At 40.1% G+C, this 20,255-nt stretch overlaps 1 protein-coding gene across 1 annotated transcript in view; it reads right to left on the reverse strand.

Annotated features, from left to right (window-relative positions):
- Positions 1 to 3,119: 3,119 nt before the first annotated feature.
- gnai1 (guanine nucleotide binding protein (G protein), alpha inhibiting activity polypeptide 1) overlaps positions 3,120 to 20,255 on the reverse strand; it is an 18,259-nt gene continuing 1,123 nt past the window's right edge. The window contains exons 2-9 of the mRNA XM_008315605.3: positions 9,329 to 9,371; positions 8,496 to 8,637; positions 8,011 to 8,168; positions 5,750 to 5,878; positions 4,418 to 4,547; positions 4,070 to 4,223; positions 3,736 to 3,971; positions 3,120 to 3,211 (exon numbers count right to left, since the gene is read on the reverse strand). Of these exons, the coding sequence (XP_008313827.1) occupies positions 3,781 to 3,971; positions 4,070 to 4,223; positions 4,418 to 4,547; positions 5,750 to 5,878; positions 8,011 to 8,168; positions 8,496 to 8,637; positions 9,329 to 9,371 (947 nt within the window). The 3' untranslated portion in view covers positions 3,120 to 3,211; positions 3,736 to 3,780. The remainder of the gene's footprint in view (positions 3,212 to 3,735; positions 3,972 to 4,069; positions 4,224 to 4,417; positions 4,548 to 5,749; positions 5,879 to 8,010; positions 8,169 to 8,495; positions 8,638 to 9,328; positions 9,372 to 20,255) is intronic.

The raw sequence follows: 20,255 nt of genomic DNA on the forward strand, positions 1-20,255 counted from the left end.
TCAGCATCCCAAATAAATAAACTCTGCTTGAACTTGAGAGTTTGAAATTTAAAGTAATAATCATACAGTTTAATTTGTTTTATCTGAATTTAAATGTCAGCAATCACAAAGAAGATAAATTCCTTAAATGAAATCCATTAACCAATCAACCCATTAACTTTTAGCAGCTAGTGAGTTGGCATCTTGCTTTAAACATAAAAGCTCATATATTACCACATTTAAGCACACATTTCCCTAAATTAACAGTAGTTTTGTGCCATAATGAAAAGCAGTATTTTATGTTGTGTTTTTATTTTTCCCTAATTGTTTAATTTACATCAAGCCCAAAAGCTAAATAAGCTAAAGCTGCTAGCAGTAACAACCTTTTATTTTATAAAACTTCAACTCAGGTAGGGGGTTAACAGACTGGAGATATTTTTTTAACAGAAAAATGTGAGTTGTGTCCGTGTAGAACTTACCTGGAGGCTGATGTTTCTGGATTATGTCACAGTTCGCTGGAAGTGTGGTCATTAAGACAGCCATATGTCATGCACTGACATATTCACCAGGATCCAAAATGGCTGCCGTGGGAACAGCTGAAGGCTAATTTAGAGTGAAGAAATTAGCGGAGCAGCTAATAAGGGATGTTTGAATATTTTCTCCACCAAGACACATGTTATATGCTATGTCACACTTGGAGATATAGTGAGTTGGAGGGTTTAAAAAAAAGAATTACATGAAGTGAATGGTCTTAGCTTTTGTTCCATTGTGTTACAGAAAGTGTTTAACTTTAAGTATTTACTAGAACGTACTCAGAGATTATGTTGAAGACGTGGCGATACAAACTTTAACAGAGTTAGCTTAGGATAATATATGTATATATATATTTATACATATAAAATAATTACACAGCTGTGCAAAGAAAACTGAGTAACAGGTAGTAAATTAAAAAAATTTATGGACCTTCTAAATGTTGGAGGCTTAAGACTTAAGACAATGAGGGTAAATATTGAGTTTTTAATTATCGGGTTGGCTCGTACACAACTCTGGGAATAAGCGGTAACTTCCTCTGGCCTGATTGTCGTGTAAATAGTAAGTTAACGATTAGTATTCGTGTCAGAGAACGACGCAGCCTCATGCAAATGTTACAAAGGATGACGTGAGTAAGCTTTACTCCACCCTGCTGGTGCCTGTGCTTTACATTACCGCCACGAGAAAAATAGGGATAACGTGGTGAGAGCTACAGCATGGATGGATCCCGCCGGCTAAAATGCCAGGCATATGATGGCATGTTCTTGCGAACAAGCCTGTTATAATCATGATGCTGCATTTAAAGGCCACACGGGAATATGAATATGACGGAGGGCAGACAACACGGCTCTAATTGCCTGCATGGGACGCATCGCTGGGAGATAACAAGGTGTCTCGGCTCATAACAAACATACACACCGTGAGCTCTTGCTTTTACGAGGACGTGGTTAATGAGCAGCGGGAAACCTTCTGTCTGACCACGGCAGATTAGGAGGATCAGAACAAGAGAGCACTGGCTCTTAAGGATAAAAGCATTGTATGCTACGTGGGATGGAGGAGGACAACTGAAAAGACACGCAGGCGAAGTCATTAACAGTCTGATTAACGAGAAGTGACAGCGTGACATTCTAAACTGTTACGGAGCTAATTAATGGTTCTATTAATTTTATTAGCATTAGAAATGGTTCCATAACAGTTCCTGGGTGGTGAAAATAAATGTATGAAAGAGGAGGCGGTGACTGTGAATGGTTTGAAATTGATTTTTATTAGCAAAATAAGGGAGATGAGTCTACAAAGATTCTCCGTCTGTGGAGAACGTAACACATACACTGACAGTTGTGGCAGTTCTTTTTTGTTTTTTTCTTTACATGAACAGATCCAGGAATATTTTTGTTTATCTATCGTCGCTCCTGTTGGCAAAGTAGCTCTGATTTTTATAATAAAAATGAAAAAAAAGGAAAAATCATCGCAGACCTACTTCTCAACATTCTTTATTCCTGTCGCCTCACATCTGACCCTCATCAGGTTCATTCATCTGCACTGGGGAAATCTTAACAATTGCTCCCAGACTAACGTTGCTCTTGCCTGTACAACAATCTAATCTCTGGTTTCGTAATCACTTCCTGCATTTTTGCCACCTAAAAAAAACCCTATAAAGTCCTCCAAATACATTAAAATATTACAGTAAAATGTGCCAACTGTTTGTACTCTTTGTACTTTTCACACCTTCTCAAACCATTTCATGAATGGTTGGAAAGAATGGTTGCTTTATACACTGTTTAAAAACACCGGCCCCAGATTAAAGGGGGTGTGAATGTAACATACAGCTCATCATTGTACTCTGTCATCGGCCAGTGAGGCCTTTTCATTGTCGTAGCGGGTGAAGGGGACAGGGGGCTAGTGGACTGTGGAGGCTACATGTTGGTCACCATGGAGACCCACGCAGGGCAATGTTCCTTTTCTCCTCCTCCTCCTCATCGTAGCTCAGTGGTGTGCACATAGAAGATAGCAGGGACACTAACATATGAAAACATTTAACTTTTTCTCCGTGTTTTCAGAAACAATTCAGCAGGCAACAGAACAAGCATTTAGGACGACGACCGCGGTAAAAGGCATGCGAAGGCACAAGTACCAACAAACTGGACTCAAAAAAGTTGTACCTCTTTTCTTCCCTTTGGGTTTGTAATGGTAGGGAAGAAAAGAAGAAGTTCCACCGAATGTTAAAAAGTTTCCTTTTCCAAAGAGAGAGACAGAGAGATAGACAGAGAGAGAGAGAGAGAGAGATTTTTCCTCTAGAAACGGACAGCAAGAACATGATCTTCCTGACAGAGAGAGAGAAGCAGAAGAAACAGACAGCAAGAACATGATCTTCCTTTTTCCAGCAGAAAAAACGGACAGCAAGAACATGATCTTCCTTTTTCCTCTGGAAAAAAAAGAGATACAAATAGAAGAAATAAAAATGAAGACAGTGTGAAAAATCTGATGTGACATTTTTACAATGGTACAAACATTCTACACACACACACACTTTAAAATGCCGGTTCAAAATGTTCCAAGAAAAGGAAAAAAAACAAACAAATAAAACAACATAAATAAAAGCTGGCTGTTAAAAGTGGCATATAGTACAGCACTGGTCCATGACTGATCCTCCTGACTCCTCTCATCTTCCCCACCAAAGATGCACAAAAGCTGGCTTCACCGCCTGCAGACATGAGGGGGAAAAGAAACATAAATGGAGGGAAGCGAGTTCAGGAGAACAGACTCCAGTGATTACGTAACAATCTGGATGATCCGACTGTGTTCCCTCCCAAATACCTAAAACCTAAAATCTCAGGTACAAAGACATTTGTAGAAAAAACGTCTGGAGCAGGAGCAAGGATTTAGACTCCACCCTCCCCAACGCTCCTGTCTGTTGTCACACTCACACACACACACACACACACACGCACACACACACACGTCCGCAGCATGTGAGACGGACTGTTGGCTCCAGTCTAGCTATGCTACTTTTCAGACATTTTCCTTCCTACTGTTATGATACAAATTTCTCTTCACGTCTTATTTTACCTCGTTTTTTTTAGTGCGGACAAACATCAAGTTGTTTTAAATTCTTCACAACAGAAAGTTTCTTAGTCTGGTCAGACTGAAGTCACAGCACAAAGATTAAACATTGATGCTGGTTTTATTACCAGATCTATCCTCCAGTGACAATTCCCAGATTCTTACCAAGAAACAAAAACGTTTTATTCCTCCTCTCCCTCGTCCACGCCCTCAGAAGAGACCACAGTCTTTCAGGTTGTTTTTGATGATGACGTCGGTGACGGCGTCGAACACGAACTGCACATTTTTGGTGTCTGTGGCGCAGGTGAAGTGGGTGTAGATCTCCTTGGTGTCCTTCCTCTTGTTGAGGTCTTCAAACTGACACTGGATGTAGGCGGCTGCCTCCTCGTACGTGTTGGAGCCTGTCGCAAAGGGTTTAAGATTGAAATATTTTTGATTTATCCATGTCAAATTTCTACCCACACGGTTAGAAGACTTGTACAAATGCTGCGTATCTCACCGGCGTACTCCGGGTAGCATATGGTCAGAGGACTCTTCTTGATCTTTTCCTCGAAAAGGTCCTTCTTGTTGAGGAAGAGGATGATGGAGGTGTCCGTGAACCACTTGTTGTTGCAGATGCTGTCGAACAGCTTCATGCTCTCGTGCATTCGATTCTACAGCAGAGAGGAAAAGAATTTCGTTGAGGAAGCTGTAGAAAGAACCACTAATCTGTGAGATTGGTCGACGGAACCAATCCGTTATTTCTGGTTCCCTGATTGGTTTCTCTTCCAGGAAACGGAGACAAAGTCTCCACTGTGTAATGAACACAGGCTGCCTTCTATTATCTCCACCGTGAGTCACCACTCACCATCTCCTCGTCCTCGGCCAGCACCAGGTCATAGTCGCTGAGGGCAACGCAGAAGATGATAGCGGTTACGCCCTCGAAGCAGTGGATCCATTTCTTCCTCTCAGATCGCTGACCGCCAACATCAAACATCCTGGGAAGGGAAAAAAAGGGGAAGAAAATGTGAAGACGACATTTTCACTGCATTTAAAATAGGTGTGAATGTGTGTTGTGTGTGTGAGGATGCTGAGCAAAATGGTCCAAAAAATCCAGATATTTTTCTGCTCAATCTTGATAAACAATATTTATGTCATTATTTTTCCTCCCTTTAAAACTGTTACAAAAGATCACAAATCTAGGTATTTCAATTTTTACAGGGATTTTATTTTGAAGGATTGAGTGTAAAGGAAGAGACCTGCAGTGGCTCCAACGTTTGGTTGGAGCTGCTCTCTGGCATTCTTAACAGACCATAAGGTTGTACCAAACTAATAGAAATGCAGGTTGTGTTAATAAGTTAAAGGTTTAATGCTCCTGTGGCACTTTATAGCGCCACCTGCTGGCTAAAACTGAAAATTAATCTGAAGAAGTCAGTAAATATGACAACATTTTTTAGCCTCATACCCCAGCAAAACACAAGTCTGGATTTTATATATTTTTTAACTAAAAACAGGCCAACAAGCTGTCTGGATTTGATATATTTTTTAACTAAAAACAGGCCAATTATACAGTTAAATCAATTAAAATCAAGCGGCTAAAATGAGATTCAAGATTTGTTAAACTAAAAGTAATTATTTAACATCAGGGTCTACATATATAAGAATATACATAGGAATTGGGTGTTGTTTCTCACAAACTAGTGTAAAAATGCAACCTTTCATATTTATATTTGTTTTATTAATTCTTAATTTATGATTTCTTCACTATATTTACACCCACAACTAAAAGTTAAGCAGTTATACGTCTGAATAAGACTTTTTATAGTTTTGAATTTTTTTTTAACATCAAGTTGAAAAATACATCACACTGTTGAGTCATTATGATCGTATGAAAAAGGGAAGAGTGAGTAAACATGAACTTGAGTGGAAAACAGCATCACCCACTTCAATAATTATCTTCAACGGCATCATCACAGAGCATTGTGCCTACACTTATCGCCCTGTGGTTCTCAGTAGAGGACCACAACTGAGTCATCGCGCTGACTTTCACTCTAACATACAGCTGCACATGCATCAAGGACATTTCTCACAGGGAGGGGCCACGGGGGGCGGGGAGGGGTCGAATGAGTCAGTAACAGGAAGGAAACCAGATGAAGACACACAGCCTAACACAACAGTTACATCAAAGACAGATTCTCACTTGAAGTGCAGATCCTTGAACGTGAAGTGCGTCTCCACGATGCCCGTGGTTTTGACACGAGTCCTCAGGACGTCCTGTTGAGTTGGGATGTAGGTGGCCTGGGATATTCTGTCCAAATCGTTCAGGTAGCTGAGAGGGAAAGGTCACGGGCAAGAGGAGGAGAAGGAGGTCAAAAAAAAAAAAAAAACAACAGTGGGGGAGACAAAGAAGAAGAGGGAGCAGAAGGGAAAACAAGGGGGAGTCTTAGATGAATCAAGGTCAAGTGTTTCAACTCCCAAATGAACAATCAACGCCTGCTGCGTTTTCAAGGATGTCTCTGTCAGACACACAAAGAATGAAACCCTTTTTTTTCTCTCCAGATTCCACAGCCAAATTTGGGTTGGCGTTGGACCTCTTTTGGGGTGCTCTGCCAGTACTGACCACCAGGGGGTGGCTTCTAAAAAAATTAATCTGGGCATCAGCAACATCATAAAATCTTAATGATTAATTTGAATGTTGAGAAAGTGTGAACAACTAAAGTGAAGTTTGTGTGTAAATTATGGATACAAAAACCTGCTGTTACTTGTCTTTCTGGTCCAGCAATTTACAAAGAATGTTATTTTGTCACAAGAAGTATGATGTATCAAGATTAGTCAACAGATTAAGCACTGAAAAAAATAACTGTTAGAGGAAGCACTGTAAAACGTTGTACTAATCTCCATGATATTTATTTCCAAGGAAGCAGGTCCATTTCTACGAGATGGTTTATGACCTTACATAAGACTGAAAGCAGATTTGCTGTAAACACCCCGGCCGTTCTGCGACCCAAACAAACTCCGCAAGGTTACTTTGGTCCAACAAACATAAATAATCTTTCCCTCGAGCAAACAAGCTTTTGTTCGTCTTTTAAGGTATTAAGTGGAGAGAAAGAAAAAAAAAGAGTAAAAAGATGTTTAACAATAGTGTTTCTTATTCATGAAAATCCCCCGGACGGCAGGATTAGGCGAGGCAATCAGAAAATGTGCAGACTTGGCAGTTTCTGCCCCCCCCCAGCCTGTTTCGTCGACTGTAGGGTTTCTTTCTTCGTAGATTCTCTGCCAGCTGAACTCAGGAGCTGCTTGGCAATGACGAGCACCGCTTTTTTGCCAAACATTTTGCACAATATTTAAGCTTTTGTGTCCAGAAGAAGGAAAAAAGTTTTTCTTTCTCCATTTATGGACATGAATGAAAACATAAATGAATGAGCAGTATTCTACAGTCAGCCTTTGCTGCTGCTCTTTTCCTCTGTGTTTCGATGAAGAGAGCAAATATTGACAGTCTAAAAGTCCAGACAGGAGGGCGATGCTGGAGCGCCGTGCTCCCTGTCACCCGAGACGTGATTGTCTCACTGGACTTTCTGTTTGTGTTCAGTACATATACGACACAGGCTGTCATGAGTTTTTAATGACCAGGAGCTTGGTCCTGGTTGGTCCATTGGTGAGCAATGTCGAGCTTTTTTTTTGCCAAACTCATGTCTATCAACTTCATACTAATGAAAAAAAAAACTGCTTCAAATGTCCACATGTTAACCTTTCCAATAGGAGGTACTTTAACAATATACACTTTTAATACTGTGTAAAATGTTTCATTTTGCTACTCATATCTAACTTGGAAAAAAGTTTTGTTGCCAGTAGGGGGCGCCATGAGTATGCATACATTTTAGCATTTTATTTGTTTGTATCTTGCCACAGCCATGGCTAAAAATTACAAAATCTTCCCAAATTATGGGAAAACTTCCAGTAGGAGGCGCTTAAACAATAAGCTATTCATGTGTCTTATCTAAGTCAAGGTGAAGACATTTTTTAGTTTTAGCTTAAATATCTTAATCTTATTGAAAATACCTGTCTTCAAACTTGTACCAAATCTAATTTTATGAAAAATATTAATAATTAAAGTTTGAAGTTAGCAGGAGGGGGCGCTATGAGTGAATTATATTATTCACCAATGTCTGACAGAGTCATAATACATCAGACAATGGGAGAGGCTATTTTTAGACTGTGGGTTTTGACCTCAGAATCATAACTATTTTTTATCTTGTAGCTACGAATAAAAATAAAAAAAAAAGAAGAAAAATCACTCCTTTTGGGAGATGTGGACGGAAAAAGACTGGAGTTGGATACTGTCAGATTAAAGTCTGTGACCATAAACAACATGAATGAATTGTCAGACTCCTTAGTGGGAGTCTGACAATTTCCACCTGGCTTGTTTGACTTTGTGTTTGCTCGTCTGTCAGTGTGACTCACTATGCTGCCGAGTCGTTCAGCTGATATTCACGGGAGCGGCTGAAGCAGGCCTGAACGCCCCCGTCCTTCCAAAGCCTCTTAATGACACCGGCGAGCTCCACTGTCATGAAGCCTTCCTCGGCTGAACCCGCCAGCACAAACAGCTGCCGTGCATCATCCTGGAGACGTAATAAGGGTGGAGTCAGAGTCGTAAATCAGACATCTGGGCGTAATTACACCTGTACTGTCCTTTCAGAACAGGAACAATATTCACTCAGTTATTGAGTTGCTTCAGGTGCTGGGGAATTGTTGTCTTGACTTAACTTGCAAATGAAAAACAAAAGTCTTAAAGCTAGGTGTTAGGGGTGTTTCTCCCATAGGGGGCACCAGAGCACTTTAGGAAAGGTGCAAAATGAAAACGAAAAAACAGTCAGTCAGTCGTCGACTTGTTTTGAAAACCTTCTAAGAAACTAAACTATAATCCTCTCCGTCTCTGCGTCACTCACAGCTCGTGCAGCGTCTCCAAAGTCGATCTTGAGGCGGCCCATGGCTCTGATGATGGCAATGATGGACTGGATGGTGTTGCTGTAGACCACAGCCTTGTATTGCTTGCATTCTTCTTCTGAGTAGCCGGCTTCATGGATGATTCTGCGGGGGGAAAAGTTTGAAGAAAAAAAAATCAGGTTTTCACTAATCAAATTTCACGTTTCATTCAGCCTTAAACATTTTCTGGGAAGAACAGACAAACACACTGTACTTGGACGGGAAAAAATGCTGTTCCAAGATTCTGTTGGCAGCTCAACCAATCACTGGCTGTAATCCACAGAGGAAAGCTGGCGTGGTGAGGCCGTACGCTGACAATGATGTGTTTTAACACTACATTTCCCCAAAACGGTATCTAGATTTACATTTCTGTTTAGTTTGCGATACTGAGCACTTCCTGTTCACAAACCCAACCAAAGCCAGTCGCAACAAGATGTCTATAATGATATATTTTTGATTTTGAGACAATGAATAAAAAAAACTAGAAACTGATATCAGTGTGAGGCAGCTAAATGCTAACGTGAAACCGTTGCACATTTAGTTTTTGCAGGTTTTGGAGACTGATGCTCGCTCTGTACTTGTGAAACCGTTGCACATTTAGTTTTTGGAGACTGATGCTCGCTCTGTACTCTTCTACAGTGTGTTATCCTGTATGAGTGTGTGTATTTTCTTGAACTGTATGTGAGTTACAGAGCAGGAACATATGCCGAGAACTGTTTTTACAGAAGCTCCGTCTGATTGGTTAAGTCAATATTTACACCGTACGTGAAAATTGTTGCGAAGAAAGTCGACTTACTTCATCTGCTTTACGATTGTACTTTTCCCTGATTCGCCAGCACCTGGAAAACACACAAGGAAGAGTCTATTATTTATTTTGAATTGTACCACAGAGGGGAAAAAATGCTGATTGGCAAATTAGCTTTTTCAGCAAAAAGAAAGTTTTTAGTAATTACAGTTTTTTAAATACGGTTCAGTGGAGTTTAACAATAGTAATGCATTTTTAATCCCTCTTGTTGGGAAAAAAAATCGACTACCCTGACCCAATTTTAAGGTTCATATATGTTTAGCGGTTAAACTGCTAATGAGGTTGATTAGCTTCTCTGACTATAACGTTAATGACGAAAAAAAAAAATTGAAATTGAACTTTTTTTTAATCCCATCTTTGGGAAATTTGACTATAAATCACACAAATACAGATTTTAATTTGCATCATTGTTTTCTGTAAATAGGATTTGTTTCTGCCCCAGAAATATTAACCATAACCATAAAAATTGGAATAGACCAAATCCTTGTGGGTCGCAATAAAGCCAACCTTTTTAATACTTTAACAGTTATGTAACAAGGCCGAACATCAAGGAGACGCACCATGAAAAGCTGTCATCAAAAATGTAAGTAGAAATGTTGTGTATGTTTCGTAGAAACATAACACTGGTACAGACTAGGCTTCTGGGAATTCCTTCGGAACATGCCGTCACTGCCACTGGCTCGGTCAGATGACTGCTCTGTGATCAACCACATTGAACTTCAATGTGTCTCTAATCTAACGTGATATAAGCGAGCTGCGTGAGTGAAATGTCGCCGACGACGGCTTCCACAAAGTGCGGCGCGAAAACAAACAGAACTTGATCGTAATTATTCTGGACGCGGTGTCAAAGTTGAGGAAACACAGCCGTGGAAACGGGCACTGACGGCTGATTAGATTGGACTGCCAAGTAGTTGGCCAATCAGCGACTACTTTTGATGGAAGCGAGAGCGAAAGAAGCGGGAGGAAAGAGATAGGAGCAACGTGAAGGGAATCTGAACGGCGGATCTTTTCGGTCGTCACAGTGCCATAGCAACAGCTCTTGTTATTTTCAGGGCATGGCTGGTGTGAGGCCACAGTCACCTGAGGAGGCTGTGTGTGTGTGTGTGTGTGTGTGTGTGTGTGTGTGTTGGCCTTCAACAACACCGCTATGCATAATGCATATGCTGCTCTTTTGCCTTACTGTATTTGATACTTCCAATTCAACCGACTTTCTATGCACCTCGCAGAGCAATGGAGGTATTTTTCAAGCATTTTTAAACTGTAGCCACTATGATTTAAAGTTGAGAGTGACATTGTCATCCATTTAAAAAAATTTGTAACAAATGGACATTATTAAAATAAATATTTAGATACTATTGAAGTAAAGTCACTATTGCCCTGTAATGCAAAAAAAGCAGTATACAATTTTGAATATATAAAATACCAAATTACCAATTTGACCAAAATTGATGGCCGCCAAACTCTTCAAAACAGTTGAAACGGAACAGAAAAAAAAAAGTTAAATTATGTTGCATGTTTAGGTACTGATAGGAAGATAAATTGTGTTCGATTATTCACAACTTTCTTTCAAACTATTTAAAATAATAGAGAACGTGAAAACAAAGCACATGTTTTTCACTGGTATCAATGCCAAAAAAAAAAACCTAAACCTGTTACCACAGGCCTCCGACAAGACAAGTTACCCTCAGAGCCATCTGACAACTGTAACAGGAAGTTACCAAGTGCGTGCTGCATTTCCAGATTTGAGTAGAACAATCAAACTTTGCACTGGTCACAAATAACTTCAATCGTTCAATCACCCCTGCTTCTTCTGTCCCTGCCAGCTGTTTTCTATGCCCTGACCAAAATACTCTTACCCGAGGTCCCAAGTCAGTGCTGGCCAACATCCCATTGGATGCAACAACCTTTGTCCAAAATTTTGCCCTCAATGTTAAATTCGAAGCCCGTTTGAGGACTGTAATGAATCCAGCGTCAATCTATTACCACACACTTGTGATTAAGTGATTAAGTGTATCACTGAAGCCATCTGTCGTGTTCTTAATGAAAGCTACCTTCATTAGACTGAGCGACCTGACGTGACCCATAATAAACTACCCATGAAAATAGGCTTCACTTTATCAGCAGCTGATCACTGGGGGACACACCAGCTACGGCTGATGTCATACTGTCACTGGGGAGAATTTTTTTTTTTCTTTTTAAATGATATCTGTCACATGTGGTCCTTCCTTATGTAAACACCCCAGACTCCAGAAAGAGGAGAAGAAAAGAGGAAGTGAAATCCCATCGTTTAAATAACCATCTGTTTTTTACCCCGTGACAGTGTCAGCAGAGACATGAGCGTGTGCTATTAGGTAATAAATGGAGTTCTGCTTTATGAGGTATAGCTAAAATCGACGCGAGAACGAGGAAGTTGCCACAGAGAGTACAGCACAACTTGTAACCAATATAGTTGGTGATAAAGCAAATGCTGTGGCAAATTTTATTTTCCCATAAGGTTTTTATTGGCTAGCTGAGTATCAGCTGGAACATCACCAAGTTTCCACTTTAAAGTTTTTGTTTGAACGGGTTAGACCTGAAATAAAACACAGCTGAAATCAGGTGCTATGAATCCAACCAACATTAGCATCTACACAGTCAAGGTAAGAGAAGAAAAAAAAGAGAATTTATAGACGATGAGTGTTAGATAGGAGTGATATTTTAAATTCTGTTCTGTATAAATCTGTTTAAATATACATTCTAACTTCCTCGATCTTAACACCATCTTGGTTTCCTTGACCATCTAGATCAGGGGTGTCAAACTCATTTTCACCGAAAATGACCCTTGAAGGGCCGGTTTTAAATGGAACACTCTATAGATCAGGGGTCCCCAACCCCCGGTTCGCAGACCAGTACCAGTCCATAGGTCCTTTGGTACCAGCCCGCAGTGGGACACAGTGGAAAAATGAAAAAATTCTAATTTACTTCATTCAAAAAAAATTCCATTTACTTAAAATAAGTCATTCAGACTTTGATACAAACAGAATAGAGTCTGGTATAGATGTAGCTCCTCCTTAACAGACTAATACATGTATCAGCAATTGATTATTATTTATTCAAGCTACAAATATTGTTCATTGCTGTGTAATAAAAAAAACCTGTTAATTTCATAGGTTGATAAACTCTGTCACATGGACTTTATTAAATGCTTTTTAAGCTCCTGCAGGCCACACAAAATGGCTTGGCGGCCGCATTTGGCCCCCGGGCCTTGAGTTTGACACGTATGATCTAGATAAACCTGATTTAAAGATTGTGGAATCCAGTCAGGACTTTTTTCTGACTTTTCCGATACCTCGTCCATTTATCATTTTTTTATGCTGAAAAATTCAAATGAGTTCCAATGAGACTGTAGCCAATCCCAGCCTTTAACAGGAATGGGGCTGGGGGTTGCACCCAGACAGTTTAGCAGCCATTCACAGGGTCAGATATTCAGACAAACAAACAACGCACTCACGTTCACAACTACGGTCAGCTCAGAGTGAACAACCAACCTAAAGCTTCAGGTATTCAGACTAATGGAGGGAGGTGGAGTGGAGCCTGGAGAAACCCACCAGATATTGAACCAGCGTACCAGACATCTTTTTGCTGTAGGCACCAAATAACTAATCAAGAAAATAATTAACAGTTTTGTTGAACTGAATCAAGTAGCATAAACATGTCCCAGAGCAGGTACCATCTGCCTAAAAGTCCTACAAACTTCCCCTTGGTATTAAACCACCTGCTGATAGTAAAGCTCTGACATTCACCTTCAGTATAATTGGAAGAGTTACACCTGAGGACACATCATTTTAATTACGTGTCACAGCGCTGCTACGGGCCCTAGTGGGAAGATGTGTGTGTGTGTGTGTGTTGACTTTGTCGGGGTGTGTGATGATAATGCAGTGGCAGCTCACAGTGCTCCCAGGCCATACACTCAGCAGCGAGAATCCCTGCGGGAGCTGAACGCTGAGCAGGAGATAAGCCTCTAGACTGGGCACTGGCCCGGAGTGTGGTATGAGTCGGCACAGTCGTTACCTACGGACATTTTCACAGTCCCGGGGACACTTTAAATTCTTGGCACAGCGTCCACTATTTGGGACATTTGAAAACCCTGTTTGGATAGACCAAACGGAGTTCCAGTCCCCACGCAACATAAAAAGGGATACGGAAGATTTAATGGGAGGAAACGTGTGTTTAGTCAGGTCACACACACACACACACTGATAAGTTGGATGGAAGTTCGGAAACGCATCAAAACATACATATACAGTAGGTATATACGTATATTAGGGGGTGTAACCCTAGGAAAAACACGTTTATAGGTCTGTCTGTATAAATATGTCAGGGTGTAACCCTAGTTTATAGGTCTGTCTGTATAAATATGTATATTTACATATATAACATATATACATACACATACATACAGTATATACATATACATATATTTACATATATAGACATATAAACATATATGCCTGCAGACAAACTTTTATTTTTAGAGCACATTTCTCAGACTAAATTAGAAACAACAAACGTCCAGAGGATTTAGACTCAGGATACAAGTTGAGCAGCTCTTTCGAAGACCACATACCCGAGCACTGCCTCAAAGGTGTTTGTCAAGCTCTTCTCGTGACACTGTCTTTCGATAAATAAAACGCTCGGCCCTCATCCTTAGCCTGTTTGTCATTCTGTGTGTTTCACTGGAGCGTAATCCTTGACTTGAAGTCTGATGTGACCTGTCCTTATTTATATAAGCAGCCTTTCTGACACCAGGATATCTTTAAGGGTGGAGCTCCTGTAGATACTCGTAAGCCTGAGGAATATGAAGCAGGGTCTGACTGACAGCTTGATGGCCTGAGGCCAGCATTGGTTCATGCAGAACAAGGTGATTTCCAGTGAGAGTGTTGTAAATGTCTCTGTCCGTTTTCTCAAGTAGCAGAAAATTGTTGCTAAAGCACATCCGCGATGCGGTACGATAAAGGTTAATAAAAGTTCAGAACTAAAGCAATCCTGCTTTTACAACATCTTGCCCAACTGTGAACTCACTGAGACAACAACCTTCAGTTTGTAGACAACTGTATGGTCTGTTTGTTTGGGTCAGGTGTCATCTTGGCAACTAACAATATTTTCAGAAACAGATAAAGCTATAAAAGGAAGACCTAAAGCTAATTAAAGTGTCATGCGTTCATTCATCTTCTACTGTTTCAACCGTATCAAGGTTGTAAGTGCAGCTGTGGTCACTGTTAACAGACAAAAGCTGAGTTACAACCTGGACACAGACAAACAACCATGTACACTCGTATTCACACTAAAGTGGTGAATTTAGAGTGAACAATTTTTCTGATTTCCAATCTGCATGTTTTCGGACAGTCACAGTACCAGAGTATAAAGAAAACCAGGTTCTTGGTACAAAAAACGTTATGGGACCGCTGCTTTACAAAACAACAGTTCCTACTGACCAACTAGACTGAAACTGCGACCAAAACCAACATTCACATCACGGCCAATAAAATTAATAACCCACTGTTGACCTACCAAAACCTACAAAATGATTGTGTTCTCCAACATTTAAGATGTTGCTTAACATTTAATAGTTAACAATTGCTTGGGTATAAATTGGTCATAAGTGCCACCTTGTGGAAGCCTTTAGAGAATGTAAATCTCCAAGAAAAGAAATATTAAGAAAAAGAAAAACCACAATAGGCCATTTGAATTCGATGTTGTTTCCTACATTTTTACCTCCAAACATACATGGAATACAAAAAAGACCCCGAGGGATTTAACAAAAAACAGCTCCAACCTTTTGCCCCTCACGAAGAGTCATGTTACACAACCTCTGCTTTGATACACCCACCCAAACCGGCGACACAGTCAAAACCACCGGAGCAGCTGGTTTCTGTTTCTTGTGGTTCAAACTATTTTAGGAAATTCCAAAGTAACCGTCGCTGCAAAAGGTTTAATTCTTCTTCTTCTCCTGATTATAGAGGCTCTTCAATCTACCAACCACATGCACACATTTTCCTCCTCGAACCCCCCGATCCTCTTCCTTTAGGCACTAGAGCAGGGTTATTCAATTATGTATTAAGTTGGACCAGACTTTCTTGGTGGTTGATCTACAGAAGGTTAATTATAAATTCAAATCTAAACATATGAGTGTATTGGAAAACACTGTATATATTTTTAAAATATTTTTTAATATTCTAGTTGTGTAATTGTTTGAATGCTAAAATGTAATTTTTAAGAAAATTTTACCTCATTCTTACTTTGTGGTCAAATCAGACCAGTTAAGATCAATTTAAATCAAGAAATGCCATTTCCCAAGCAAATACTCTAGTGATTATGGGTACTTGGTAACAGTTTGGCACCATGTACTAACCACTGTAGTGACGCCACATTGGCAGCCCATCACTATGCAGCCCTCGCCCCAGCTCTCTCTCTCTTTCAGTTCCTTGACAACTTTTTCACTCTCAGTTTTATCTTTTTTTTCAGGTTTTTCCCCTTACGTTCTCTTCTCACTTCCTCTGTGGGGATTTTTCTAGTATGAGTGACTCATCTGAGCCGGTGGGTGGGGGGTGGGAGGGTAAGGGGGGAGTGACCCTTTTAAATTGTGGTGGTCGATCTGCCGAATACATAATTGTGGTCGCTCTTTTACAATGGCAACAACAGTGATCTTCCCCAAAGGTTCACATCGTGTCATGTCACAACTGAGCTGCTGTAGGTAGCATCATAGCATCACCAGTGCTAAAAGCCCTCCACAGCTACAGGAAAGCTAAATAAAGGGTAACTAGGCTAAGGAAAGGAAATTATAATCTATTTTAGCACGTCGACATGAATAGTAGCATAATTGCATCCAGGGAATGAAATTAAAAGAGAGCCAAGTCAAGGCTAAATGAGAGGTGGCTTTACTTCACACACAGCCAAGGTTTAGACGTGGCCATATGTGCACATAAATGCACACAGGCTCACATTTTTCATGCAAATTTAGCCTGTTTACATCATCACAGTGTGTTTGAACCACTGCACCAGTCTCGGCTTAGCATTTTTGGCTGGAAAAGCAGATGGTCATCTTGTGTACGTGCCTCTCGGAGAACCAGCGCAGGTTGGCTGTTTACATAAACAACATGTTGGCTGATGGCCACACAAAGGACTTTGTTTTTGTAGCTTTTTACGTGTGTTTTCACTGCTCTGTCAGGCTTCAACAATCCATTGGGGTTTGTTTTTTAGTCTTTGTTTACACACGGGGTTTTAGCGAAAATAGTCCACAACAAAATCCTTTGTGATTCAACAAACTGTGAAACTGCATCTTGCAGAGAGGCTCCTCAGTGACTCGGACTCATCACCTGGGCCTCTGCTCTGCCGCACAGCTTTTTCATTTTTAATGCTGGGGTCATTAGTTATGTTCTCATCTTACCGGCCCTAATTTCCTTTCTCCCGGAGTGCTCTCAGTCTCTGGGTCACATCAGGCAGTAACCTGAAGAGCTGTCAGGCAGAAAAGACCAGAAAAAAATGACCAAGAAGACCAAGTCAAAGAACCCAGACATACTGCATGACCTATGCCAGAGTAAGGCTGATAAAAAGTCATATTTTAACTTTCAGCAGCAGAGCAGAAACTTGACTCAACTTGCTCGAGGTAGATCAGCATGCCCCATCTGGATTCTTAGCACCTGAGGAATGTAGTCTACCTTTAACGACAAAATATGTACCGTCGTGTTGAAACAAAACAAAACCAACACCTCAAAAGTGCATTTTTGTCTCTGCCAATGCACGAACTGTGTCAGTTACATGACCCACAATCCTAAACAGTATCAAAAATGTATCAAGTTGTGCAAAATATGTGTCAACGAACATTTTTTTATTGTACCTCCTGTCAAATGTTTGCCTGCTACTGATACTGGCCTCAGAGTTTGTGTCCTGCTAACCCACATACTGTGTGTGCATGTCAACTTTTCCCCAAGACCTGAAAGGCAAGTGGAAAAGTTTTTCACCTTCAATCTCTGTTTACAAGGATAACAGCGTTTCTCAATGTGCAACAATTGCTATCCTTTTAAACACGGACGAGGCAATACAACTTCACCGGAGAAGATTTTACTAATCCAAAAATGAAACCTGAACAAATGTTTTAAGTACTTAAGTACTCATTTGTCCCTTACACAAAAAGTTGTTTAAGTAACTGGATCGTTTTTGCTAAGCCTCTCTTTGCCAATAAAGTTTTATCTAGATGACACTATGAAATCCAAATCTATAAATCCTTTTGCAGATGACACTATGTAAATGCATGAGTTAAATCTCCAAGTGTTTTTCTTAATTATGTCAAATTAACTCTAACCAACATACTTTATAGAGAATCAAATGCATCGCAATTCGTAAATTGCGATGCATTTCCGCCCATGTTGACTCAGAAACCGCAGGTTTTACTAACATTAGATCACAGCAAACACAAATAAATACACTCACACATTTGGGTTAAGACCAGAGTATAAAAACCGTACTGTATCCCTTATAAGATTATCAGACTATTATACAAAGACACAATGTACAATGAAGTAGTACTACAACTGGCACTTTGATGATCTCTGAAACAAAAGAAAAAAAAAGCACTACTAAATAATAATTGTTGAGCATGTTCCTTTAGTGCAGGCACAGAGGTGTCAACAGTGAACAACACCATGGTGGAAAAGCTGTGCCTTTTTTTTCTAACTGTTTAACACATAATATTTATCGTGTAGTGATTTTTGGCAGAAAGAGCCGCTCTCCACACTTCACATCTCATGGCTGCTGAAGCAGACTGAATGAAGTGGTTTAAGAGCCAATTTATTTTTACACAACACAGAGGAGTCATTGGTCAGCCAGCCACACCAAAATCAGCCGGAATGAGTTAAGCTCTACAGAGGAAGTTCCATCTGTACTCAAGCAACTTGGTACCATATTTGTCTGTGAATAAGTACTATAAAACAACATACACACTTTTTCATCATGGTGTGTACACATGATGTGCAGACATGACCAGCTAACAGGCAATATACAATTTTAAAAAAATACCAAAATGAATGCATGAAAAGCCCATTTCGACTACTCGTACCCCAATTAAGCATCCGCTTTTGAAACTTATGATTAAAACTGGCAGCCCAACAGAACAGGTACAGGTTGACATGCATAATGACTCCTAAGACACAAGCACCGACGGCATAAACTTGGTGTATTCCAAGCACGCCATTCAAACGTGAAGAGGGGACTAAACATAAATGTGAGATAAAGCCGGCCTTTGCTGAGAGGGTCGTTAGGCGTCCGTCAGCAGCATCAGCTCACAGCGGCTGTCACCGCGCTGCCTGTTTATTTACAGTCAGCAGCACTGACTTTATATGTATATTATGATTCCTCTCTCAGGTTGAAAAGAAAAAACAAAATCAAATGACTTTTTCATGTCTGCATCTAATGAACAACCATTCAACGCAGGTTTGTCAATGTTATTTGATTAAACATGGGCCATGAGTAATATTTCCCAAGAAGTAGGGAGAAGAGGAGAATACGTCAGAGTCCTCCCAAACAAATACCACCGAAAAGAATCAGAAAAAAAGCTGTGTGCGTAATGCTTTTCGCAAATGAAATCCCAGGTGGACAAATGAAATCAATTGAACTGAAACATGAAACTACGACAAAAAAGAATTGTATCTTCAGGACACCGCAGCTTCACAAGAGTAGACTGATAAATGTGCCGCTATTGACAGAAAATAGTGAGACCAAATTTCCAAAACACAAAAGAGTGGTTGGATAGAGAGAGGTGTCTGGGTGCATTAGAGATAGAGTGTTCTCTACACCAGGTTTTATTTTGGTGTTGACACTTCCCTGGTTTCATCTTATGGTAGTGCATTTTTTAAATATAAACTAAATACAGTAATAAATCAATTTAAAAAATCTTGTAAGTAAACCTATATATAAGAGAAAATGCTTTTAGCCTTGGAGACTAGTCAGCCATGTTGACAACAGGTCTGTTATGGTAAAGCTGTACACATCCAGCTGATGTACGTCAAATTAAATTACTGAAGTAGCACAAGACTAAAAACATTCTGTGGCTGGTTTGTTAACAATATTCTGGAAATACTAATATAATTGGTCTCAATTTATGTTAAAATGACATTCTTCTAAAAAAAAACAAACAAACAAAAAAAAGTCATTTTCGAGATGAGCAATCCTAAAGTAGAGTTTAGCGTAGCTACACTATTCCGGCTAGCACAACTGTCGCGCCTCACTACTTCATTTTCTTCTTCGTGTTTTTTGATTGACATTTCAAGATCGTTTCGGTTGCATTACTGCCACCTACTGGCTCAACTATTTACTAGTAATCATTTCCACCGCATAATTTCTTGACTTGCAACAGAAATAGAACTAGAGAGGAAAAACAGAACTACACTAGACCCAATGTTTAAAACAATATAATGTTTTGCGTAACACGTTAAAATGACTTAAGGGAATAACGTTATGTTACTCTATTTTAATGACATTTCCTCCAACAGCACCTCAGAAAACGAAGTGCCGAGAAAATTAGCTCTAAAAATTGATTGTTTTGTTCACATTTTAATTTAAACTGATGTTATCTGAGCTGCTGGAGATAAAATAACGGTCTTTGCTTTTGGTTGGAGGAAGTTGCAGTCGGAGCTGACAGCTGAAGCTAAGGCTCCAGGATGGGAGTGTGCTAGCGATGCGGAATTGAAACTCTACGACTGACACCGCCTTTGAAAAATGACCATTAAACCAAAGCCATTGACGAACACTAGTGTTTTCTCTTGTCTTTTAAACAAACACGAATCCACAACACGCGCAGCCGAACACACACCAAAGTTCATCAACCACCATACCACCACTACCCCCCACCCCCCGCCGCCCACCTCCCCTCGTTTACCCAGCA

This window comes from Cynoglossus semilaevis, chromosome 8 (genome assembly GCF_000523025.1).
Source record: "Cynoglossus semilaevis isolate Cse_v1.0 chromosome 8, Cse_v1.0, whole genome shotgun sequence".
In the NCBI taxonomy this organism is placed as follows: Eukaryota; Metazoa; Chordata; class Actinopteri; order Pleuronectiformes; family Cynoglossidae; genus Cynoglossus; species Cynoglossus semilaevis.